Source organism: Ciconia boyciana, chromosome 2, assembly GCF_034638445.1.
Source record: "Ciconia boyciana chromosome 2, ASM3463844v1, whole genome shotgun sequence".
Lineage (NCBI taxonomy): Eukaryota > Metazoa > Chordata > Aves > Ciconiiformes > Ciconiidae > Ciconia > Ciconia boyciana.
In genome coordinates, this window is record NC_132935.1 from 161,586,183 (window position 1) to 161,607,438 (window position 21,256).

At 38.9% G+C, this 21,256-nt stretch overlaps 1 protein-coding gene across 2 annotated transcripts in view; it reads left to right on the top strand.

The window, feature by feature from the left end:
• PRKAG2 (protein kinase AMP-activated non-catalytic subunit gamma 2) overlaps window positions 1–21,256 on the top strand; it is a 230,124-nt gene that overhangs the window by 192,203 nt on the left and 16,665 nt on the right. For both annotated transcript variants that reach the window (XM_072854749.1, XM_072854750.1), the window contains 3 exons: window positions 4,253–4,362; window positions 19,483–19,564; window positions 21,103–21,161. In XM_072854749.1, the coding sequence (XP_072710850.1) occupies window positions 4,253–4,362; window positions 19,483–19,564; window positions 21,103–21,161 (251 nt within the window). The remainder of the gene's footprint in view (window positions 1–4,252; window positions 4,363–19,482; window positions 19,565–21,102; window positions 21,162–21,256) is intronic.

Consider the following 21,256-nt stretch of genomic DNA (forward strand, 5'->3'; position numbering starts at 1 on the left):
CCACATGGAAATACACATTCAGCTACTTGTTAGTGGACTCTTCTCCTCCCATGATTCTGCTCTAGAGTAAGATGCCTCCTGCTGGGAATCTGCTCTGTCTGTGAGCCAGCTAACTTCCAGATCATGATCTGTAGAAAGCTGAGGTTTGGCTCGAGGCAGTGTCCTAAGTCTTGGTCTAGACCTAAGCTAAGGTCCAGCAAATGTACTCCACAGGGCTTATCTGCAACTTCCTTTGCCATGCCAGGGCAATCGTAATCGTCTTGTGCCTTTCTGTCTTCCCACTCCTTGCAAGAGTTGTTGCAGAAGCAGTATGAGAAAGGCATGCATTGGGCATCTGACCAAGGGAGAAGGAATACAATTGACAGGAATGTCAAGAACAGAAGGTGCTTAGCACAGTTGCAGCTCCAGTTCAGCTTCTGAGGAGGAGGACGACTCACTTGAAGTCCCTGATCTAAGAAGTTGGGCTGTAGCATGTAGTCCTTCTCCTCTGTGGCCCATCAGTGTGACCCAGCTTAGGACATCTTAAGCATTACATTAGTGCAACTGGGGCTTCTGCAAATGAGGCTTCTTATGCAAATCTAATTTTGGATAACTCAGTCACTTCCTCAAGCAGAAGCAGAGATTTTATGTCACCTCTTGTTCATGTAGTACACCATTGTCATATCAACATCTGAACATGTTACTGACTTTATGGTGAAAGAATGGCCAGTATATGTTCATAGCTCCTACATGTTGGGCAGATTGATATCCTATGCAGATCAGATGTGACATGCAGAGACTGAGTGAGATTTTAAGTCAAGCTGAAGGGTATGTGTTCTTGTCTGTCCAAAGGCAGTACTGCTTTGCAGGTACTCAGTAAGACTGCAGAAGCTTAACAGTAGCCAGAAAGGATGAGGATTTATCAGAAAAACAAATAAGGCTGGAACTAGAAAATAAATGGGTAATAGAGTAAAAATATCCTAATGGAGATTAGGATGTTTATATTTGATTATTTGTATTTGCAGCAGAGTGGTGGTTGGATACAACCAAAAGCAGTAAGTTTGTCCTCTGGAGGGCGGAAGGAACTGTAAAGAAGACTATGCTCTGTCCACTTGTGCTGTGGAGGGAAGATGGGTGTGAGTGCACCCCTGTGATGTGCTAAGCCTTCAGCTTGAGAGACCTCTTCTCCTTTGAGCAGCTGTGTATACATAATGCACATACAATACCTGTACAAAGAATTAGGCTACAGCATCTGTTTAGTAATCCCAAGTAGCTGAAGGTGTTAGGAGGTCTTAAATATCCTTTCCAACAGACAGCTGATGAAGTCATGTAGGACATGTGAGTTAAATCAGTGCTGCTTATGTTCTGCATGTTTAGTTAGTAACTAATAAAGTGGTGCATTATACTTATTTATAGTATAAGGATATTCTATAGAAATAAACCTCAGTTCCAGCTGGACAATTGGATCCTTGTTCAGATCCTGCTAGATTTTCCTAGCTATTTATACGGGTGTTAAACAGTGCTCACAAGATAGCTATCTCATGCTTCTGAGTATTTTTATTTGTAACTTTCCAGTGTCAGTTTGGGAAGCAGCTGCTTTGTGGTGCCTCCTCTGAGTTGGAAGACAATGTAGGGTGAGATGGCATCTATGCACCCAAAGTGGATGAGGACTGTTGAGGTCCAGTTGAAGTTGTGTTTGGAGAGTGGGAGTGTATGGTGAGAGGAGAGTGTATCGTATAGGCACGCCTTCACTGTGCTGGTCAATACAGAGTTCTTAACTGTGGCTGCCATTAACAGCCTTACTTGATTAAATCTGGCAACATGTCCCGCTTCACAGTTACTGCGCTTGCTATTATGATACATTAAATTTGCATAATTGTTGGTAAATTGTATTAAGCAGTTATGTCCTCTGCTAAGAGTGTACATTTTTTTCAGCTAAAAATAGTTGGTCGTTTTGTAGTTTATCAACTATTTGAGGTGTTCCTGTGCTTGTTTCTACCTGTAGTATACTTAATTGTACATAAAGTCACATTGTTAAGGCTACAGACTCAATAGGAAGTACAGATCAGAATTAGAATAATAATAACTTCCCTGGGTACATATGCTTGTAGTAGTTTTAGGGTACTTGGTAAAGGTTTTGGAGAACCCCTGTTTCAGTTGGTGTGGGGAATGGACTTGGTCTGCAGGCAATTCAGAACTGTTGGACCACTGTCTTGCTTGCTGCAGCAATAGGAATGTATTTAATGAAAGAGGCAGGGGACTACAATTGGAAGAAATTAGTTTCATCCTGTTCTGTAGGCTGACTTGCAGTTTTTCTAATGCTGGGGAAAGACATGACAGTGCAGTGTCTCTCTAATGGTTGCTGATCATGTTAGCAGCCAGTCTTATTTACTGGTGATTTGACTTACCATTTCAAGTGCAGTTCTCGTTGTGTACTGTCCCATGGAAAAAGTTGAGGTTAAAGTAAATAAGGACTCTGATACTGCACAGAGGGACTGCATTTATGATCGTAGAAGCACCCTTAACTTCCTAAAGACAGGGTTCTTGGTATGTCATCTAAATGTTCTTATAATATTGTTTTTAATGCTTCATTTCTCATCCCCTCCCTGCTTCTAGTTAATGTATTTAAAAAAAACAACAAAACAAAACCAAAAAACACCCAACAACTCACTCTGTTGCAGGGTCATTAAATTCATTTTGTACAGACAGTAGCTGTTTATGCTATTGCAGAAGTCAGAGGATGATAAGATGTTAGTATATTGTGGAGTTATATAAAGGTTTCTCTGTCCCAAACTACCCTTTTTAACCTCTTCTATACATGCCCTTGATGAGTCAGTACCAGTTCCCCTGTGGGATCATCTCATAAAGGTTGCTTCCCACCAGCATTGTCCAAGTCTGTCTGCCTAGTCCTTTCCCTATCAGTTTGCTCACATGGTTTCCTAATCTCTTACCAGTTTTTCCTAGCTCCTGCTATTTTAACTTCTGGTCCTGGCTTTTATAGGAACATAAATCCAACAAATTATTTCCTTTTTTTCTTCTGTTTCCTCACAGTTGGACACTCTCTTCTGTATTTCTATGGAACTTCTATTTCACATTGCTTGTGTTTCAGTGGGGAAAAGGCTCTTTAATTTTTATTATTTTTTCTTTTTTTAAAGAGTAATGAGAGTTGGAGATTAAGGACTTGCTTAGTACGTGGAAGAGACTGCCTCTATCTTAGAGTAGCCACTTGCAGGGGACATCCAGCTTTGATTCTGTAGAATTGGACTAAAGAAGCTGTGCTGAGCTGCTCTGTGGAAGTGACAAATAATTTGTCCAGTGATAGATGACTGGTTTTGAGCAAATCTAGCAAACAAGTATTTTGAGGGGTTTTTTTAGCTTCCTAATATGAAGTTCTTCAATGATCAGTAGGCATTTCAAGGTTTTTTGTTTGTTTGCTTTTTTCTCCACTCTTCAAAAGTTTTACATATGACCAAGTTTCTGTGCATTATTGCAGGGTCTAAGGGGTGCATATCTGATGGAGGGGTTAACCTTGACCAAGTTCTAGGTACCTGCTGTAAAGAATGGAGGGCCAAACTGCTTTACAAAAAAAAAAAGTTAACATACCTGAGCGGATCCGAAGAATGTATGTATATGCATCTGAACTCTGACAAACGCAAAGTAAATTTAAGGTAATATGGACTGGATTGCATGTCCTTACTACAGACATGCCACACTAAAACTATTCCTGCCAAGTGGATCCTGTTTTTATAAATAAAGTGTTGGATTCATGATGCTGTATGTGAAGTAGCCTGAAGAGAATGCAACTGATGACATAACTTGCCTGCTACCTCTTTAGAAAATACTAAATTACTATGTGAAAAGTGGACTGGACAGAGATGAGATTGGAGAAATATTAATTTAAGGAGCTTGAGTTAGTCAAGTCTGACACTACGTAAGTTTCAAACTGGCTTCCTCTGTACATAACTAGAGTTTGGATGCATATTCCAATAGTTTGCTCTTAAAAACCAAGATTATTATTTTTTTAAATATAACTCTTCAGTATGGAAGTCCTTTCTCATCAAGGAAGAACAAGGCGTTTTGTCTTTTGTATTTAATTTGAAAGGACAGATGAGTCTGAAATGCAAAGTGCAAAACTATGACTGTCCGGATCTGAAAGTGTGAATTTGGGTTTTGCTTTACGGTTGTCCTTCTGCAGTGGTGTTCAGTTGATTTGGCATGTTTTTTACTTTTTTAAGGTTACTTAAATAAAACAACATAATGTTTTTACTTACAGCACTTGAAGAATCGGAAAGTGACATTTATGTGCGATTCATGAGGTCACACAAGTGTTATGACATTGTTCCAACAAGCTCTAAGCTTGTTGTTTTCGACACTACGCTACAAGTGAGTATTTTCCTTTCAGTCTGCCTTTGCTTGCAGTTCATTTTTTTGAAATGAGTGTTTCCTGAGTGTTAAATGAAATTTGATCTCTTGAAGATAAATTCTCCCATAATGCTATGCTTTGACTGTACAAAAACGTAGCGTTTCGACTGTATCTTTCATGTTATACTAGAGGAGGAGCTGGGGGAAGGCTTCCTAGCAGAACAGAAAAGAGAAGATATAATTTGTTTTGCAGTTGGAATCACTAATTAAAAAACTTTCAGGCAAGCCCAAACTTGTATTGGCTTCTTCATGGCTATCAGAATTTACATAAAGACCTTTTATGTAAAGGTCCCTGTGCAATAGCTAAAGAGTATCCAGGTGTTTTGAGCCTGGTCCTGCTATATTGGTAAGACAATTTAGGACTAAAATGGATGGCCTAATTATGCAAATTATTACATTCTCCAGAAAATTTTTGTTTTCAGTTTCTCATTTTGCTTTTAATCAGTAAATCATCTGCTAGACTCTTGGCTCTGTCTGAAGAGTTTGTTTGCCAAAAGAAGGCATTAACTGCCTGCTATAGAAACAGACTAATCTGTTCTGCAGTGTGGTAGAAAGCTGTGGCTTTCTTTTTGTTTCCTGGATTTTGCAATTGGTGTTTTTTGGCTTGCTTTGGGTTTTGTTTGTTTCAGGGTCTTTTTCTTTTTAAAGATGCTCCAATTCTGGCTTAACTAAGCCCGTTAAGTAATTTTGGTCTGGAATGCACTGCTCAATTAGACTTCATCTTTCCACAGTCAGAGTCAACCATGTAATAAATACTTAGTCCCAAAATGTTCACAGAACCATCTTGCATATCAGATAATCATATATAAAGCTAGACTGAGTGCTATGTTGTTAAAGGTGGAAAGCCTACATTGTACAAAAGGCAAAGTAATGGGGTGGATCAATAGTACCGCACACATATTAGTCTATTTGTACAATGACCCGCAGCATCCTTCTTGAGTTCTGCAGCATGGCTACAAGCACTGGAGCTTCAGTTACTGCTCAGTACAAAAAAAAAAAGGCGACTTTAACTTCATCACTGGACTTTGTCAATTATCCAGGCATCTCGCTAGGGAGGGAGTTTCCTTCACCTCTTGGCTCTATTTAGGCACTGAGCACACTGAGGCTTCAATGTATTGCCTCTGATACCTTGGCTGAGTCCTTAAAGGTAAGTATCCTATCCAGTACTAGTATTATGTTAAAACTTGAGCAGGGCTGTGGTTAAGATTCTGCCCATGTGCCGAAGGACCTCCTGCTGCTAACTGATCTAGGAGCCAAGAAGGCAATGCTGAATGTAACAGCTGGTCACCAGTGTCTTATGTCAGATTATTTCCTCCTTTACCCAGAAAGCCAGACTTCTTCTGGAAACTTTTTATCCTTAAGCACCTTGGTATCAATGGAACAGTCACTTTTCTTTCCCTAGGGTTCTTCCATGTGATTTAATGGACACTGGATTTTGTAGTGAAAAGACACCTCATCTGTGACTAGAGATGGAAAAAGGTAGCCTGTAGTCTTAGAGGAAGAGCTTTCAAGCACACAGACATCAGTCCTACAGAGTTTAAATGTTCCCATTGTTGATTTTCTTTGTATATTCCACTTCTTGACTGTTTTCATATAGTCTTTCGACTGCATCTGCTCTTGCATTTCACCAGTCACGTGGATTCTGATTGTGCAAACACTGTAAGCTCTAATGAAGAGTATCTGTTACATTTAGATATAATACTAACGAATACTTTTTGCCACATTCCTTTTCAGAGATTTCTCTCTCTGTCTCTCAGAAGCTTGCTTCTTTGGGAGGTTGATTGTGTTGACTTTTTCACCATCTCAGAGGGAAAAAGTTCTGCAGTTCTTCCTTTCTTCTGCCCAAAAGAGAGAATGACTGTCAACTCTGGACTAAAGAATTCAGACTCCTTTGACCTGAAAGGTCAAATTTTGTGATGGTAGCATTTACTGTCACTCTTTCAGCTCTTCTCAAAGACTATTAGCTTCGTTTTGATTCCAGGGAATATTTATTCTCACACTATGAGATAATCTGTTGGGCGTTGGTACCTGCAGCTTGTTGGCATGACCCACAACCTGTTGAGTTCTCAGCTGTCAGTGGTCACCTGGGTCAAAGGCTTGAGCTCGGTCACTGATGCAATTGGAAAGATGAATTTTTCTTTATTCCATGAACCAGTTAATCTTGGGGCCATTGGGGCGGGTCACCGATTCCTTTTAGATTCCCCAGATCTCTTGATGAATTACATAAAATCATACCAGATACCAGTTTTCAATGCTGGAGCTGTGTTAAGATAATGCTATTAATGTAAAGAAGTTAGAGTTTCATCTCCAGTTGGTGACCCAGTGTGAGGTAATACTTGGAGAAGCAGAGTGTGAGTGAATGAACCTTGTGAATTTTCACCATAAAGGAAAATGGGTAACTTAATGGTAATGGAAAAACTTTTACCAACAGTCCACCAAATTCCGTCTTATTTAGGATCCCTAATGATGGTCATGAATTACAACTGGAGAAGAACAAGGCATGCCTTGGTCTGTGATCATGGGGTCATATTCTCAGTCTGCTTCTACAGGTATTTTAAAGCAGTGGTAATAGAAACGGAGTCTGTAGTTATTCAGACTCTAATATATGACATGTGAACCATATCTTGAACCTGGATTACTGGTGAAGAGCTTTTTTTCCTCCAAACAGCATTTTTTATTGGACTTTGCACTGTTACATTTAATCCCAGTTGCATTACTCTTAATTTATAAGGTTATAATATTGTAAAGCAGTAGTCCTCTTCCAGCATTGGCACTGTCTCCCAGCTTCGCAGGTTTTGCAAAACTAGTAAATTATAGGGTTATTTAAGAAAACATTAAACAGGTTGATCTGAGCGCTCATCCTGGGCTACACTACTAGGAGGTCTTCTAAATACTTCTCTTCAGTATTACCCTTTGTAGTTCTTTACCTAGCACCTTGTATTAATGTTCCATCTTCAGTGTCTTCAAAACACATATTTCTTCAGCTTGATCAGTGTGGCTGGTGCACATACATGTGTTTGGAATATAAAAATAGAATAGCTTTTTTTAAAAAAAAAAACAGGTAAGTACGTACATGGTGGAGAATGTACCTAATAAGGGTAGTCAAACAGTAATTTCTAAAATATTCTTTGTGCTTTCATTTTTAATATATACATTATTTATTTTCCGGTACCTCAAGACTTTGTATCAGGTCTTACTTTGAAAATGTAGTATGCAGCTTTGAAACATTCAGTGTCCATGAATCCTCTCAAACTGAGAGGATTTTGCAGATATTTGTCCTTCCTGGATCTGTTTCACGCATACCCAAATCAATGTTTCTCCTAATTAAAAAAAAAACAAACAAACAAGCCTGGTGCCTTGAAAAAATTCTCCAAAGATTTGAGTTCAGGTTTTTAATAATGCTAGAGCTAATATATAATATTAGGGATTATATAAGAGCTCACTTTTTGCCTCTGTTAGTATAAGCTAGTAGCAATCAATGGAAGAAGAAGAAAAAATGGAGCTGCGTTGTGTTCTAATGGCATCTGTTGGAAGATTCTGCCGTTGGATTTTTATTTGACTGCAGTATTCAGTCTCCCTCTACTGGTCAGCAATCTCAGCACACATCACATTTTTCTACTCTGGAAAATTATTCATGAGATACTGTGGAAAGTATTTTAAAACTGTTGTTAGTTGTGGGAAGACTGGAGATGTTAACTTATATAATGTGGTACAAGTCATACTGCTGAAGCAACATCTATTCATAAAAGTAAACGTTTAGCCTCAATGTCTTTGAGGGATTTAGTGTAAAGATTTGTAAGGAATCTTGTTTTAACCCTAAATAAGAGAGAAGATGGTAAGGTGCCATTATATTGGAAACAGAAAGAAGGCCTTAAATAGCAGAAATAGTAGCTAATAAAGAGCAGGAATGGGCCGACAGTCTCTTCAGTCCTGCTTATTTGTCAGTCAGAAGGCATTGGGGCCTCTCAATTCCAGCAGCAACCAAACATCTTGCTGCTTCTAGTGCTCGCACACCAGTCTGGTCTTGCGTGTCAAGAATACACCTGTGCAACTGGCACCTACGGTTGACTGTTGTAAAGGCAGTGGTATATCTCACGCACTTCCATTAGGCATCAGATCATATGGTAAGGGAGAACTGTGCTGTGCTTCAGCTGGAGAATGTGTCACTTGGCACAGACTTTAGCAACATCTATACTAAATAAATTAAATGTACTGAGCCAAGGTCTTTTTAACTGCCTGAGGCCAGCTGGCACAGCTCAGTTTGCCTTAGTATAGCTTAGCTTATATTTCCCTCAAAACAGAGTACCTGCATCTAGTCTGCCTGCCTGAAATGGTCCCTAGCCTGTACTGAACCCTGAGAAGTAGCAGATATGGTCTGGGAGAGTGCTAGCTGGCACAGTTCTCTTGATTTAGACTGATGGTGGACTGTTCTTTCACCCTTTTAGTTTACTAATACAGATGTAGCCTGTAAGTATTTGCTCCTCATAAGGATTTATAGAATCATATTGAACTGCACATCAGTGCTGTGGCTTTCCCCTGCCTGTGACCCATGAATGCTCCCTGTTTGTGACAAGCTCCAGCCTTTTGCTTTTCCCAGAGAAGATGCTATCTTTGCTTGACGTACATTAAAGAAACTTCTTAAAGTCTGATCTGACCAGGAAGAGAGTCAAGAGACAATTAGATGTTATGAGCTATGCTGTGAATTTTGGAAGTTTGACTCTGTGGATGGTGGGGAAACAAGGCAAGTTGCAACAATGTGCAGCTCACAGTGGATAAACTGTCTTTATAGTCTCTTGCACATCTCCCAAGATGCAAACAATAGAACAAACACTTCACAGCCCCTTTGAGGGGGTTAGGAGGGTTGTCCCCTGAAGGGCTGCTCTGTGAATGAGCATTTGCTTACTGTTCTTCATTCTAATTATTCAATAAATGGATCTGGATTATCTTTATAATAGACTCCAGGAAGACACTGAGATGAATGCAGATTTACTGATTACCAGCTTGTGTCTTCAGCACAGTATTTGAGTACTCTACAAGTGTTAATGCATTTAATGTGGCAATGATCTAGGGAAATAAGGTGACATCCAGATCTGCCTTTACTTTCTGTTTGTTGGTTTTAAATTGTACCAGGTTCATACACTGACACAGCAATCTGATCTTTTTTCCTTTGAAACTGATATTAATGCTTAAAGGAAAGCAGGAATTTTAGTAATTCCTGTATGCAGTTCAAATGTCAACAAAATATAGCACTCTGCTCACATTCCCTCAGTCGGATTACTTTTCTCTAGTAGTACTAACATCATCTACTAATGTGATTTCAGTTTCCTTGTTACTGCGTACATTTGACTTTGTGATGTTTTCTTTAGAGACCAATGCATTTTCCCCCCCATCCTGAACTCTCTTTGAAATTTTAAAGGAAATGGCTCTTACCTAGCTTATAGCAGTCTCTGAAGCTTAGCTCTATAAGCTTACTTAAGGCCAGATTTTTGTCTGGCCTTCAAAGAAATTTATTACTTAACTTGTTTTGACTTTGCCCAGCCTACATAAAGATGAGAAGGATTAGCTTATTTTGCAGTGCAGGGAAATTAACCCTCCAAGAGGAATGTAAAAGGTAAGGATAAGACAGGGACTTCTCTGCTCCGTATCAAGCAGCAATCTGCAGTCCCAAGGATGGTTTGCAAATGTAGTGGCTGTGTCTTGTGAAGTCTGTATAAGCTCTTGCGGGGTGAAAAGCTCTATCTAACTTTTGGCTAAATTATATTCTTAACTGTCAAAAGTAAATTTATGTTTTAATAAGAAAAAGCTTTAAGCTTTTGCTTACCATGATCTTGAAGCTGTTTTTAAAGTATTTGTCCAGCACTTCTTCCTAAACTAATAAAAATCACATTTATGTGGAAACAGTCATCAAAATAAGCTTTCAGAATCCTAAAGACTCTTTACTTTTATATCCTGAAGAAATCTGGGACAATTTTGTGACTTGAAAGTTAGAGTATTTAACCATTCTGTTTGCCAACTTAGATAATTTCATTAATGGACCAGATGTTGTTATCACTAATGTAGGCTTTTGTCAGTAACTGTCACATGCTAGCAAGAACTCAAATACTTATTTTTCTACCACATAACTGAAAAATATTTGGAACAATCTTCTGAAAACTTCTTTAGTAGTTTAACAAGCTGGAAGTAAATATAACTTCTGCAGAGCATGCAATGGATTCCATTTTAGAAGAGTGGAAGATGATTTGTATTTCTCTTCCTTGTGCTGACTCCATTCAGTAAATGGATTTATTATTCTTGTTCCCTCCAGGTCATTCTTGACTGGGGTGTTGCCTCTCTCCAAGGTAATGAGATAGACCAGACTTACAGGATGAATGTTGTAGAATAATTTGCTTCCAGAAACACACAGCAGACTCTGGGTCTGCTGTCACAACAGGGTTCTCACAGCTTTACAAAAGGATTGACTGTCTGTTCCTTAATTGGCTTTGAGGTTTTTCCTCGTCAAAGTTGCTATATTTAAACTAATATACTGTCTGCATCTGAGGATTGTGAACACCCCTCCTTGCTTACTCATCCCACAGAACTGTACAAGAATAATGCAATTTAGCTTCTAACTGGCATATGGACTGAGGCAGTTGAGCAGGCCACATAAAAGCTCCCTTCATTGAGATCAGGCTGGAATCAGTAGCATAATACAGGAAGACTCTTGTGGCTTTTTTAGAGCTGCTCCTCTTGCTTGTGCACAAGCATAGGAGCTTAATTCCTGCAGCTCTCAAAACCAATAGGAAGCATTCATTCCTGGATCTTGGAGGAAGATAATACAAGTTCATTGTACCAATTAAGCAGAAATTTTTTGGTCTACACAGGGTGTAGGTAAGATGTCTGTGCTTGGCTGAGTGAAAGTCATGCATCATTCTTCTTGCCTTCCTGGCCCCACCACCACTTTTTCTGGTAAGATCTTAATCTGTGAAATAATTTCTGTGCCTGTCACAGTGGCTCTGCGTATGAGGCTTGCCTGATGTCTTACTCTTAGCCCATTGTGGCATGAAATCTAGCAGCAGAAATTCTGGTTTGAAGTGATTTCTTTGCCCTCAGAAAACAGAGCTGTTCTGTTTTTGGGGATTTTTGTTTGTTTGTTTTGTACTAGAATGCTTAGGCTCCCCTCAAACAGGAGGTGGAAGTAAGTATCAGCAGAGTACTTTATTGAGATGGAATAACAGCATTGACCGTAATCATGGACGGACAGCTATCTAGAAGAGGTCCTGATTAAATCAGCACGTGTGGTGTTAGAGGGAGGAGAGCCCTTAATTGCCGGCTACAATATGGGCATATTGACACAGAGTATCATTTAAGGTCTGGGTTTGGTGCCTTCAGTTGGATTGGGACCTCTTGAAAAGGTTCTGTGGATGTGGTGTGGGGAAGACTTCTGCATGTGGACATAGTACCTGCTCTCTGGGGAGATATCTAGAACATGTGCCTGCATACTTTAACTTGAGGGTAAGACAGTACGTGTTATTTCTGGGGTTTGGTTTGGGTCTGAAGGGTATTACTCCATCAGGTCTTAAATTTTACTAAGCACTTTATGGCCATTAGTAGTACATCATCTACCAGGAATGTTCCCTTTCCATCTCCTCTGAATGGAGAAGAGAACTGAATTTTGATCTGGTTTCATGTAAGCTTTCCAAAATTCAACATGAGCTAGAGGAGCTGCTTGTGGATGTTTGTTGGTTGGGGTTTTTCAGATGTTAAAGCAAATATAGCCTCTCAGTTAATAACAGGTTTATCCAATTTTTCTCTACTCGAGGGTGTGATAAGTTAAAGGAGGAAATTCTTCTCTTCAAGACCTGCTTGGCCCTCGCCCTAGGCAAAAGTCTTTATTGTTAAGTGCTTAAGTAGCCTTTTTTTGTTTTAAAGGCATAGTCCTTCAAGGAGGAAATGCTTCTACCAAATTCATAGACCAAAGAAGAAAATAATTGGAAAATAAATTTGAATGCAAAAGTCATCACGCTGAGATGGTTGGTTGTAGTCTTGCATACTGGTTTACTCCCTCCAGACAAGCCAATTTATAAAAACACTGAACCATATATGTGCACTACAAAAGAGGTTTTTAACTTTTCAAAATAGCTCCTTTACAGGACTGTAGTTTTCTGTAACTTAAAAAGATGTCTGGATTAGACATTACAGCTTTATTTGAAGAAAAGAAAAAAAAAAAAGGAATTGCAAGTTAATGTTTAATATCCTTCCCAATGTTTTGTTGGCCACTTTTTGGGAAACATAAAGACAAAGCAATTAATGATCCCCTAAAAAAAGAGCGCAATTCCTGTGAGAACTTTTAACTGTTTCCTTAGAGTGGGTGTCATCCCTACATTACAAGTTGGGAGAAGTGTTTTTCAGTTTCCTCTTGGCCACTTGGAAAGCTGATGTGGAGATTCTCTGGAAAATTGGTCCACCTCCCTGAAATTTCTTTTCTTTAGATCTTGCATTTGGGAAGAATTACCTTCTCCTCAATTGAAGGTGTTTAAATGCCATTGCCATCTGGGTGTAATTGCTTTAAAGCAAAAGTGCATGATATATTTGGAGAATATTTAGCTTGTACTGCTTTTGTATTATCAAGGTGATGATCATGGCATCTGGGGGAGAATGCTGGCGTCCTTCATTCCAATTTAGTTCCCAAAAATTTTCAGGCCATAGAAATAAATCCTTTGAAGATGATGCTGACAGTGTGGAAGAGGAAGGTTGCCCAAAGAGCTTTCTCTGGCAAAGTTGTATTTTCAACTTAGTATTGTGTCTTTTCTGTGTTCCCAAATACTGTATCACAACCCACTGTTCAGGTGAAAATTGGGTGGTTAGCCTTCTCCAGCGGACCGTATTGCATTGCCAGGGATCTGAAGACTCTCAGTAGAAGCTGAGAGTGCATAAGGGGGAAAAAGACAGTGTGAGCACCTCCAGTCATTGTTGAAGATTATTTTTCAGATAAGAAAAGATTATAACTTGCTGGACCTGAGAGTGGGCTTGCACCCTATTTGACACTGTGTTAGTATGACTCCAGTAGTTAGTTACCTTGTTTTGCCTCTTCACTGGCTGCGTTGTCAAACAAGTACACAAAACCAGTAATGAATTCCTTGTATGAGATCTGCCTTACAGCCTCTGATGCAGAAGCAGCGCTACCTGAAATCCTAGTGATGTGAGGGAGTAGCAGGGGAGACATGTTATAAACCTGTCTTATTGCAGGTAGATCATCAGGCTTGCCTCTACCTCATAGGCAGTAGTTGGGACTCTTCATTTTTTTTTTTTTCCTCTCTTGGAGATCTGCCAAGATTTGGGCAGCCAGGGAACTTGCCGTGCTACTTAAAGAAATATAGTCCTGTTTATGTTGGGCTACAAACTGTTGCCCCATTCTTCACGTTTTCACATCAAAAGCATTTGAGAGTCAGTCAGCTCATAAACACATTTAGACCAAGGGAGTAAAGTGTAGGTTGCCCAGTTTTTATGCAGTACAAAGGTCACAGCAGAGGCCTGATGGTTTTCCTGTTACAACAAAGACCAGTTGTACTACTCTTGGTCCTCTTACTTGGTAAGAGCTATTGAAATCCAAGTGTTTAGCCTCTAAGAGAGAAGTCTCAGGGTAACTTTTTCTTGTGCCTTCTTACTCTAACAGTGAGAACAAAGACTATTCTAGAATGACTTTGTCATATTTGCTCATTTTGTGAAGATATATATGCTGTTATCCCTTGAAAATGGAAAACTTTTTCCCTTTACAAGGGACCCATTGAGAAGGCACTCCATGCCTTGCTGTTTTGTACTTAGAGCATGCGAGTATATGGGTATATGAGTTTCACCTTCTACAGTACTTCTTCAGCTGTTCTTATCCAATTTTCGAAGACTGAATGCCTTTCTCTTGCAAACTTCTTTCAACTAAGTATCCAACTTCGTATTTTGTTATGCTAGGAAGGGTTACTGTTTCTCAGTGATTGCCTGAAAGATTTGGTTTTGATAGTGTGGTCCACATGTGAATTTTTGGAGGCTTGTGTTCCCTCTAAGTTTTGTAGCCCTTAAAAATCATCATGAGACAAGACTGGGAATTTGTCAACTTACCTAGTGAAAATGACGATGAATGTTCTAGCTCACCTTTGAACATCTATCCATCAGGAATCAGAGATGATAAGTGTCAAGGATCAGCTGGGTCTGGTACTGCTTTTATGGGAGCTCTGTGCCAAAAAATAAAAGGAGCTTCTTCCTTCCTATTCTGATCTGATAAAATAGACATTTCTTGGGGTTACATTAAGGGGCTTTTCAGGCAAATAAAGCTAATGCCCTGGTGTTGGCTTATACAGTGAAAGATGAAGCAGGAGAGGTACACATTTATCATCTTGCCTTTGGATGGCAGCCATACCACAAAAGTTCTGTCAGATCTTTTAACATTGTCCACGCTACTAGTCTTTTGCATCATCCTCTTGCTTGCTACTGGCATATCTGAGGTGTTCCATAACTATGTTTCTTACTTCTGTTGCCTTCCAGCTTTTCCACGTTAACTTTTGACATTGAGACAGTGGTGCTGAGTGCCTTGTGTTTCAGCACAGTAGCAATCTCTACTCTCCTCAGCACTGATGCTTTAGCACCAGACACTGATTGCAACAGCAGCAGTCACCCTCCTTACCGTATGGGACAGTCCTGGAAGACAAGTTTGAAACCCACTGGTCACTTACGCATGTAGTTATAGTTTTCATAACATAGTGTTAGGTAAAACAAGATAAAAGTGTCTGTGTGCACATGCTGAATTTCTGGAAACAAGCTCATCCTCAGTTTTCCTTTCAGATGCTTCCCTCATTCACAGATGTTTACTTGAGAGAGCATTTCTGCAAGGGCTTGTAAGATTGCTGGTCTGGTATATCATAATGAGGAGTGTCCCTTTCAGTATTTCCCGTCAGTGAGGGAAAAACTTTTTCTGTAGTCTGGTGAAATCTTATGTCTGCTACCACCATTCCTGGTGTCACTGCCTCCAAAATCAAGCTATTTTGGAGCTCACTAACAGTAAGAAATAAGGTTTTCCAAATATTCTACTACCTGAAAAACAGGACTTCATATGTATGGGTCTAACGCAATCTTACTTGGTAATGAGTCTTATATTAGAAGAGGCTATGTCCTCCTTACAACTTACAGTGGAAATATTTGAATTGTCTGCAGAAGCGATGACTTCTAGACATTCTGTCTAACCTAAATTAGTCTGTTCTTTTATTCAGCATATTCACAGTCAGTGTAATGAGTTCCTGTAGTAACAAAACCTTGTTCCTGTTCTGCTCACTGTCGTGTAATAGTACCTATTGTTGAGGTGATCTATTATACATGTAGGATTTCAGTCACTGTGTTCCTTTGCTATAATATGACCCTTCTACTTAAGGGGCAGGATGTTGGAGAAGACAAGTAGCCACATAAAGTGGGATTTCTCATCTAATTGTAAATGTCTAGACATCTTATAGTCAGTGAGGGGGGAAATGGCATCTGTAGGATACAACTTTAATCTCTGTCTAAGGCTGTTGAGTCATGCCACAGAAATGACTGCTTCCCCTGGTTGGCTATGAAGAGATGCAGTGAATATGCAAGGTCAGCATATATATCAGAACCTCTAAATTTGGGCAGATAAATCCCATTTTCAATGATTCACTGTGTGTGTTAGGACCACTACATGGTTAATAAGAACAAAAGTGCTTTGTTTAAGGAATGTTTGTACATGGTGTTGAACAGCAATAATCTATGGGATCTGGCTGACAAACAATGGTTTTGTGAAGGTCAGGCCAGTCCAATACTCAAGATCACAGAAAGAGCAGTGCTGGTGGGGTCGAGAATTAACATTGTTGGAGGCCCAAAGATGGGACGTGGTAGAGATCTTCAAAGGCTACAAACTATATATAATCTGAAAGGAAGGTCCTTGTGGGTATTTTCTGCATTAACATCACTGAACATCTAAATGTGCTGGATGGAAGCCCAGCTTCACACCCTAGTGCTTTGGCTGGCCACCAAGCAGTACTTTGGGCAACTGAAATCAGTAAACCACAGAAACTAAAGGAAAGTGTGAGTGGATGAGTGTATGTTTGCGCTTGCAAGCAGTTTTAGCAAATAAGAATGAAGTTAGTTTTTTGCTTTGTAATTACCTTGTTTAAATAAGAGACAAGTATTAACATTAAGAGCTGATGGCATTGTTATTTTGTTTAAAAGGTAACTGTATAACACTTTGTACTATAAAACTGAAGAAAACAATAGGAATGTCACTTAAGGTGTGGTCTAGGAGGACAGCCCAGAGGGATGAGTTTCAGTAGTTCTTTACTAAATTTTGGTGATTTATTACATCGAATGTTTAATATCCTAACACCCAAGCTGAACTCAGTGTCTTTTATGAAGGATTTAAGTTTGAGCTATCTCAGTAGCCGTATCTATTCAGCAGCCCTCAGTTTTTCCAAAAATCTCTCTTTTAAAGCTAGACAAGATGGCATCTAACTGAAGATTCTTGGAGACAGATAACTTGCAAATAAATCAAACAGGATCAGGGCAAGAACTGATCCTTTGAGGAAACTTTCTTTTCCTTCTAGATTGTCTACAAGCTCAGGTTCTTGCCTAGTATACCTTTGGAATTGTCTCTCTTGAAGTATCATTTCTGAATCTAAAATAATACCTCAGTTTTACCATCTTGCCCATCTGATCATTGTGCTAGATGGTGTTCTTTGCTGCTACTGTGTCTGAGAAAGAAGTAGCAGCAAGAATTTGGAGGTTGCCTGAAGTCCTATAGTTGTCTCTCCACATCTTTTCTGCTGTGGGCATGCTTCTTTTCCAGGTTACCAATTACAGAGTTTGTAAACTTGCTTGAGGAGTTTTGTTGCATGATTACTAGCTGCAAGAAAGCTATTTTCCCCCTGGCTTTAATAGAGTAGCTGTTATCTTCTTGCTCTGATACAGCTTGAACATCTTATTCTTGTGGAAGACCTGTGACATAAGTTGACAGTGACCGTTAACTTGTGTGACAGCTATTATTATGGAAAGATATCAAAGCTGAAGGCTCTCAGTTTTGGGCAGTTTGAGTGTACTTTCCTCTTTTTTGATGAAGAATGGTTAGAACTTATTTTGCCCCAAGGTGGAGTTAGTCTGTATGAACTCACTTCTGTCTCATAGCTGCTTTCCCAAATAGCTCAGTGCTGTTAGCTTTCGCTGCATTAACTGTAAGTGTGATGCTGTTATGTGTGTCTGTCTGGAGCGTTTCTTTGTGGTTTCAGTCTTCCTTATGAGTTAGTATGCTCCTGTGGTGGATTTGGTAATGTTTGTTGTACCTGACTCCTTGTGTCAGTGAGGTGGCTGAATACCTCTGGGACCTTTCTGTTTAGCCATTTTCTAGATAAATACGTGGTGTGTATCTTAGTCTTATTTGTGGTCCTGGGTATTCTTTTTCCCATAGGGCTTCTTCAGTTTTAAAGCAGTTTAGGGGTGGTGGTTGTTAAGCAGATCATTATTCCTGTTCATTGATGATACAGCAGAAGCATCTGTGCAGTCAGGAGGCAGCTTTGAGAACTGTCATCTGCTGAGGTCAGGAGAGAGATTTGCTTCTTATGGTCAGAGAGAAAGCAGTTGGGCTGCATAGAGATCACAAGAAATACAGATTGCTTTCAGAAGTCTAATCTTAAAAGACTGGAGTTCACGTACAGTAGGATAACACCAGGTATTTGAAACACTCACTGCAGATCTAGATCACTAAAGTATAGACAGAGGTGATGTGTTCTAGTGCAGAGAAGTCTTACTAACTTTTAGAAATTTAAACTGCTACATTATAACACTAAATAGAGTCTAAATGGAGGTTCTGTCAAATATCATATGACACTGGCTATCATATGGATGGCTTCCCAAACTTTTTCAAGAAGGTTGTAGCTAACAATAGCAGACTTTTTTTTTTCTTTCTACCTACATTTTTGTTTGCCCCTACTTTTTTGTATGCTGATCCATTGACTGTGAAGCCCTTTATTCTTGACTCTGTTGTGGAGAGGAGCCCCTTGGCACATAATTTAAAGTAGACACTTAAGAGACCACTGTGGAATCATGGTCTGTTCAGATTGCAGTTGTTAAGCAATTGCAATTTCTACTTCTGTTATTTGGACTGAGGACCAATTTCATGGGTGTAGAGATGTAGATTGGCTGTGTCCTAGTTTTGTGCCAGGTCAAGACCTGGACAAGAACCATCACTTCTTCACATGGGAAACACAATACAGACTATTTAGGAGTGTGGGCAGGACAGGAATGATAACACGCTCAAGCATATCATCAAGAGATCAAGACTTTGAGGTGCACTAGAGCCCAACTGGTTCATGCTTCAGAGAACTAGTGTTTACAGGGAAGCTTTTCTTTTCTATTGAGGATGACACTATAACCTTGTAACCTCTGATTCAGAAATTGGGCAGGGTTAATGTGTTAAAAAATGAAAGGATTTGGTTACACTTCTTTGGTAGCAAAACAGGCTAGCTAGTCCTTTTAACTGTCATATTTAAAATAATCAAACAATCCCTTTTAGTTTGTATCAATTATGAGTCTAAAAGGTGGAGAGGAAACAAGACTTTTGTTTCAGTCTTTTTTTTTTTAATACAACTGTTGCTATAGTGAACATTAACTAGGATATAGCACAACCTTCAAATGTTAAGCTATATCTGTAAACGGGGACACTTGTGATAATTATGTTCATTACAGATTTATTTAATGTCATGATTGGGGGGGGGCAGAGGGGGGGTATAACTTTTATGGATGATATCAAACAGGAATAAATTTGAGGTTAGTGAGCATACCTCTTCAGCTATATCAGCTCACTTCTTCATTAGAGACTTTCACATAGAGTATTCGCATAACAAAACAAAACCAGATCTGGTTTTGTCAAGCTTTTTCCTAAGCTTTTTAACCATTTTAGAAGTAAAGTTGGTGTGTGTGATGTTTGTTCTGTTTTGAATACCAGCTACCTGTTTATACTGCATTTTTTCCTAGTAACTGGGGAAACCCTTCTGTTGGTGCCTGGTATGCTAAATTAAGAGCAAAGGTTAGTTTGGTTGTTCATTCTTTTTGCAGGTAAAGAAAGCCTTTTTTGCCTTGGTGGCAAATGGTGTGAGAGCAGCTCCACTGTGGGAGAGTAAAAAACAGAGTTTTGTAGGTAAGTAGTTCTAACACTATTCAGGATTACTTGAATTTCCAGGGTGCTTTACTGTTGCAGAAGGTTGTCTGGGGCTAGCCATGGTCTAACATACTAGAGATATACTGGAGAAGGGGGTTTCTTTTTCCTCCTTATGAGGAGTGAAAAGTTGCCAGCTTTCAGTGTTGCTGTGCTTTGAGATTATGATGATTCTTTTAGGTCCTGACCTTCTGAAATTTGGTCTCTAATATGTGCATTTCATTGTGTATTTAAAAATAAAGGTAACAGTCACAAAAAAGATTTTGAAAATAGGAACTATAAAAAGAAGATTTAATGTTACGGTATCCTAATATACATGCAATACGAGCATGTCTTTTTCTGCACATTCTCAGCAGGATGTACTTGAGAAATCCTTAAATGCCAGAACTGATGTTGAATGCTGTAGATATGTCCCATATTGGGAGAAAAACACTAGATCTCTGTATTGCTTTTTTAAAATTCACGTAATTAATTGCTACAACAATAATCTTCCAAAATTAGATCTCTCTTGCAGTTAGAAAACAGGGTCATAGTGGCAGTTACAAATATTATTGTATGTACTTCTTGTGACCTGGAATATAGATTGAGGATTCTTGGAAAAGAATGGTAGATACTTTATAAAGCGTTTGTTAAAATACTTTAAATCCAAGGGGGGAGGAGCAGTAGTTTCATGCAATACATCATAGGAATGCTGTGTGTCTTTTATATTTAATTTCATTTTCTGTCTGTAACTAAGGTCTAGTGATTTAAAGCTGACCTCCAGATTAATTTTTCCTTTCCCCATTTCTTAGTTTCTTCAGTTTAGATGTAAGAGTAGTAAACAGTGGAGCAATTGCATCTCAAATTTAGAACTTGAAAGCTCAAAAAAGATTAATGTTTTCAGGTAACTAAACTAATCATCAATATTACATTACATAGTTTGGTGTTAGTGGTTGAAATGTATGTACTATGGATGTACTATTTTTTTTGTAAAAGAAAGTCACATTTCAATACAGACGTTGAGGATTACTGTGGAAGTGACTGAATGAAGTTCTTTAATAAGCAATATTCAAGAAAACGGATTATACTGTTCCTTCATTTGAGTCTGAGAGTCTGCCTGACTTGGCAAGTACATAATGAGAATGTGTCTTATTTGAAAAGAAAATGAAAGGCAAGGATAGGTCTCCAACCTTTAAAGATGTTCTAACACCCCTCTCTTCTTTCCATGCTTTTGGGGGTGGATGCAGTCTGGATTCAAGGTTTTATTTGCGTCAGATTGAAAGAAGAGGAGAAGCACATAGGTTATAATTTTGAATATTAATTCAGATGTGTATTTTTATTCTGAAGTATTGTATCAGTGTGAAAGTGAATATACATAGTTTCCGAATTCCACTGTTGATTAGTCCAACACAAATAGTATGTTACATGGATTTAATGTTTATTAAGTTATATATTGTGAATATAAATAGAGAAAATAGCTGGAAGTTCTATATGTTAAGTATATATCTGAAGAACTCTTTTTTTTATATCACTTGTTACAGGAATGTTAACAATTACAGATTTCATTAACATACTGCATAGATACTATAAGTCTCCAATGGTAAGTATGATGTTAAGCTATGCTTTTATCATTTGCCATACAGTACAGAAACTGAAATATCAAGCTGAAAGATCGATGATGATGATGAGTGTTAT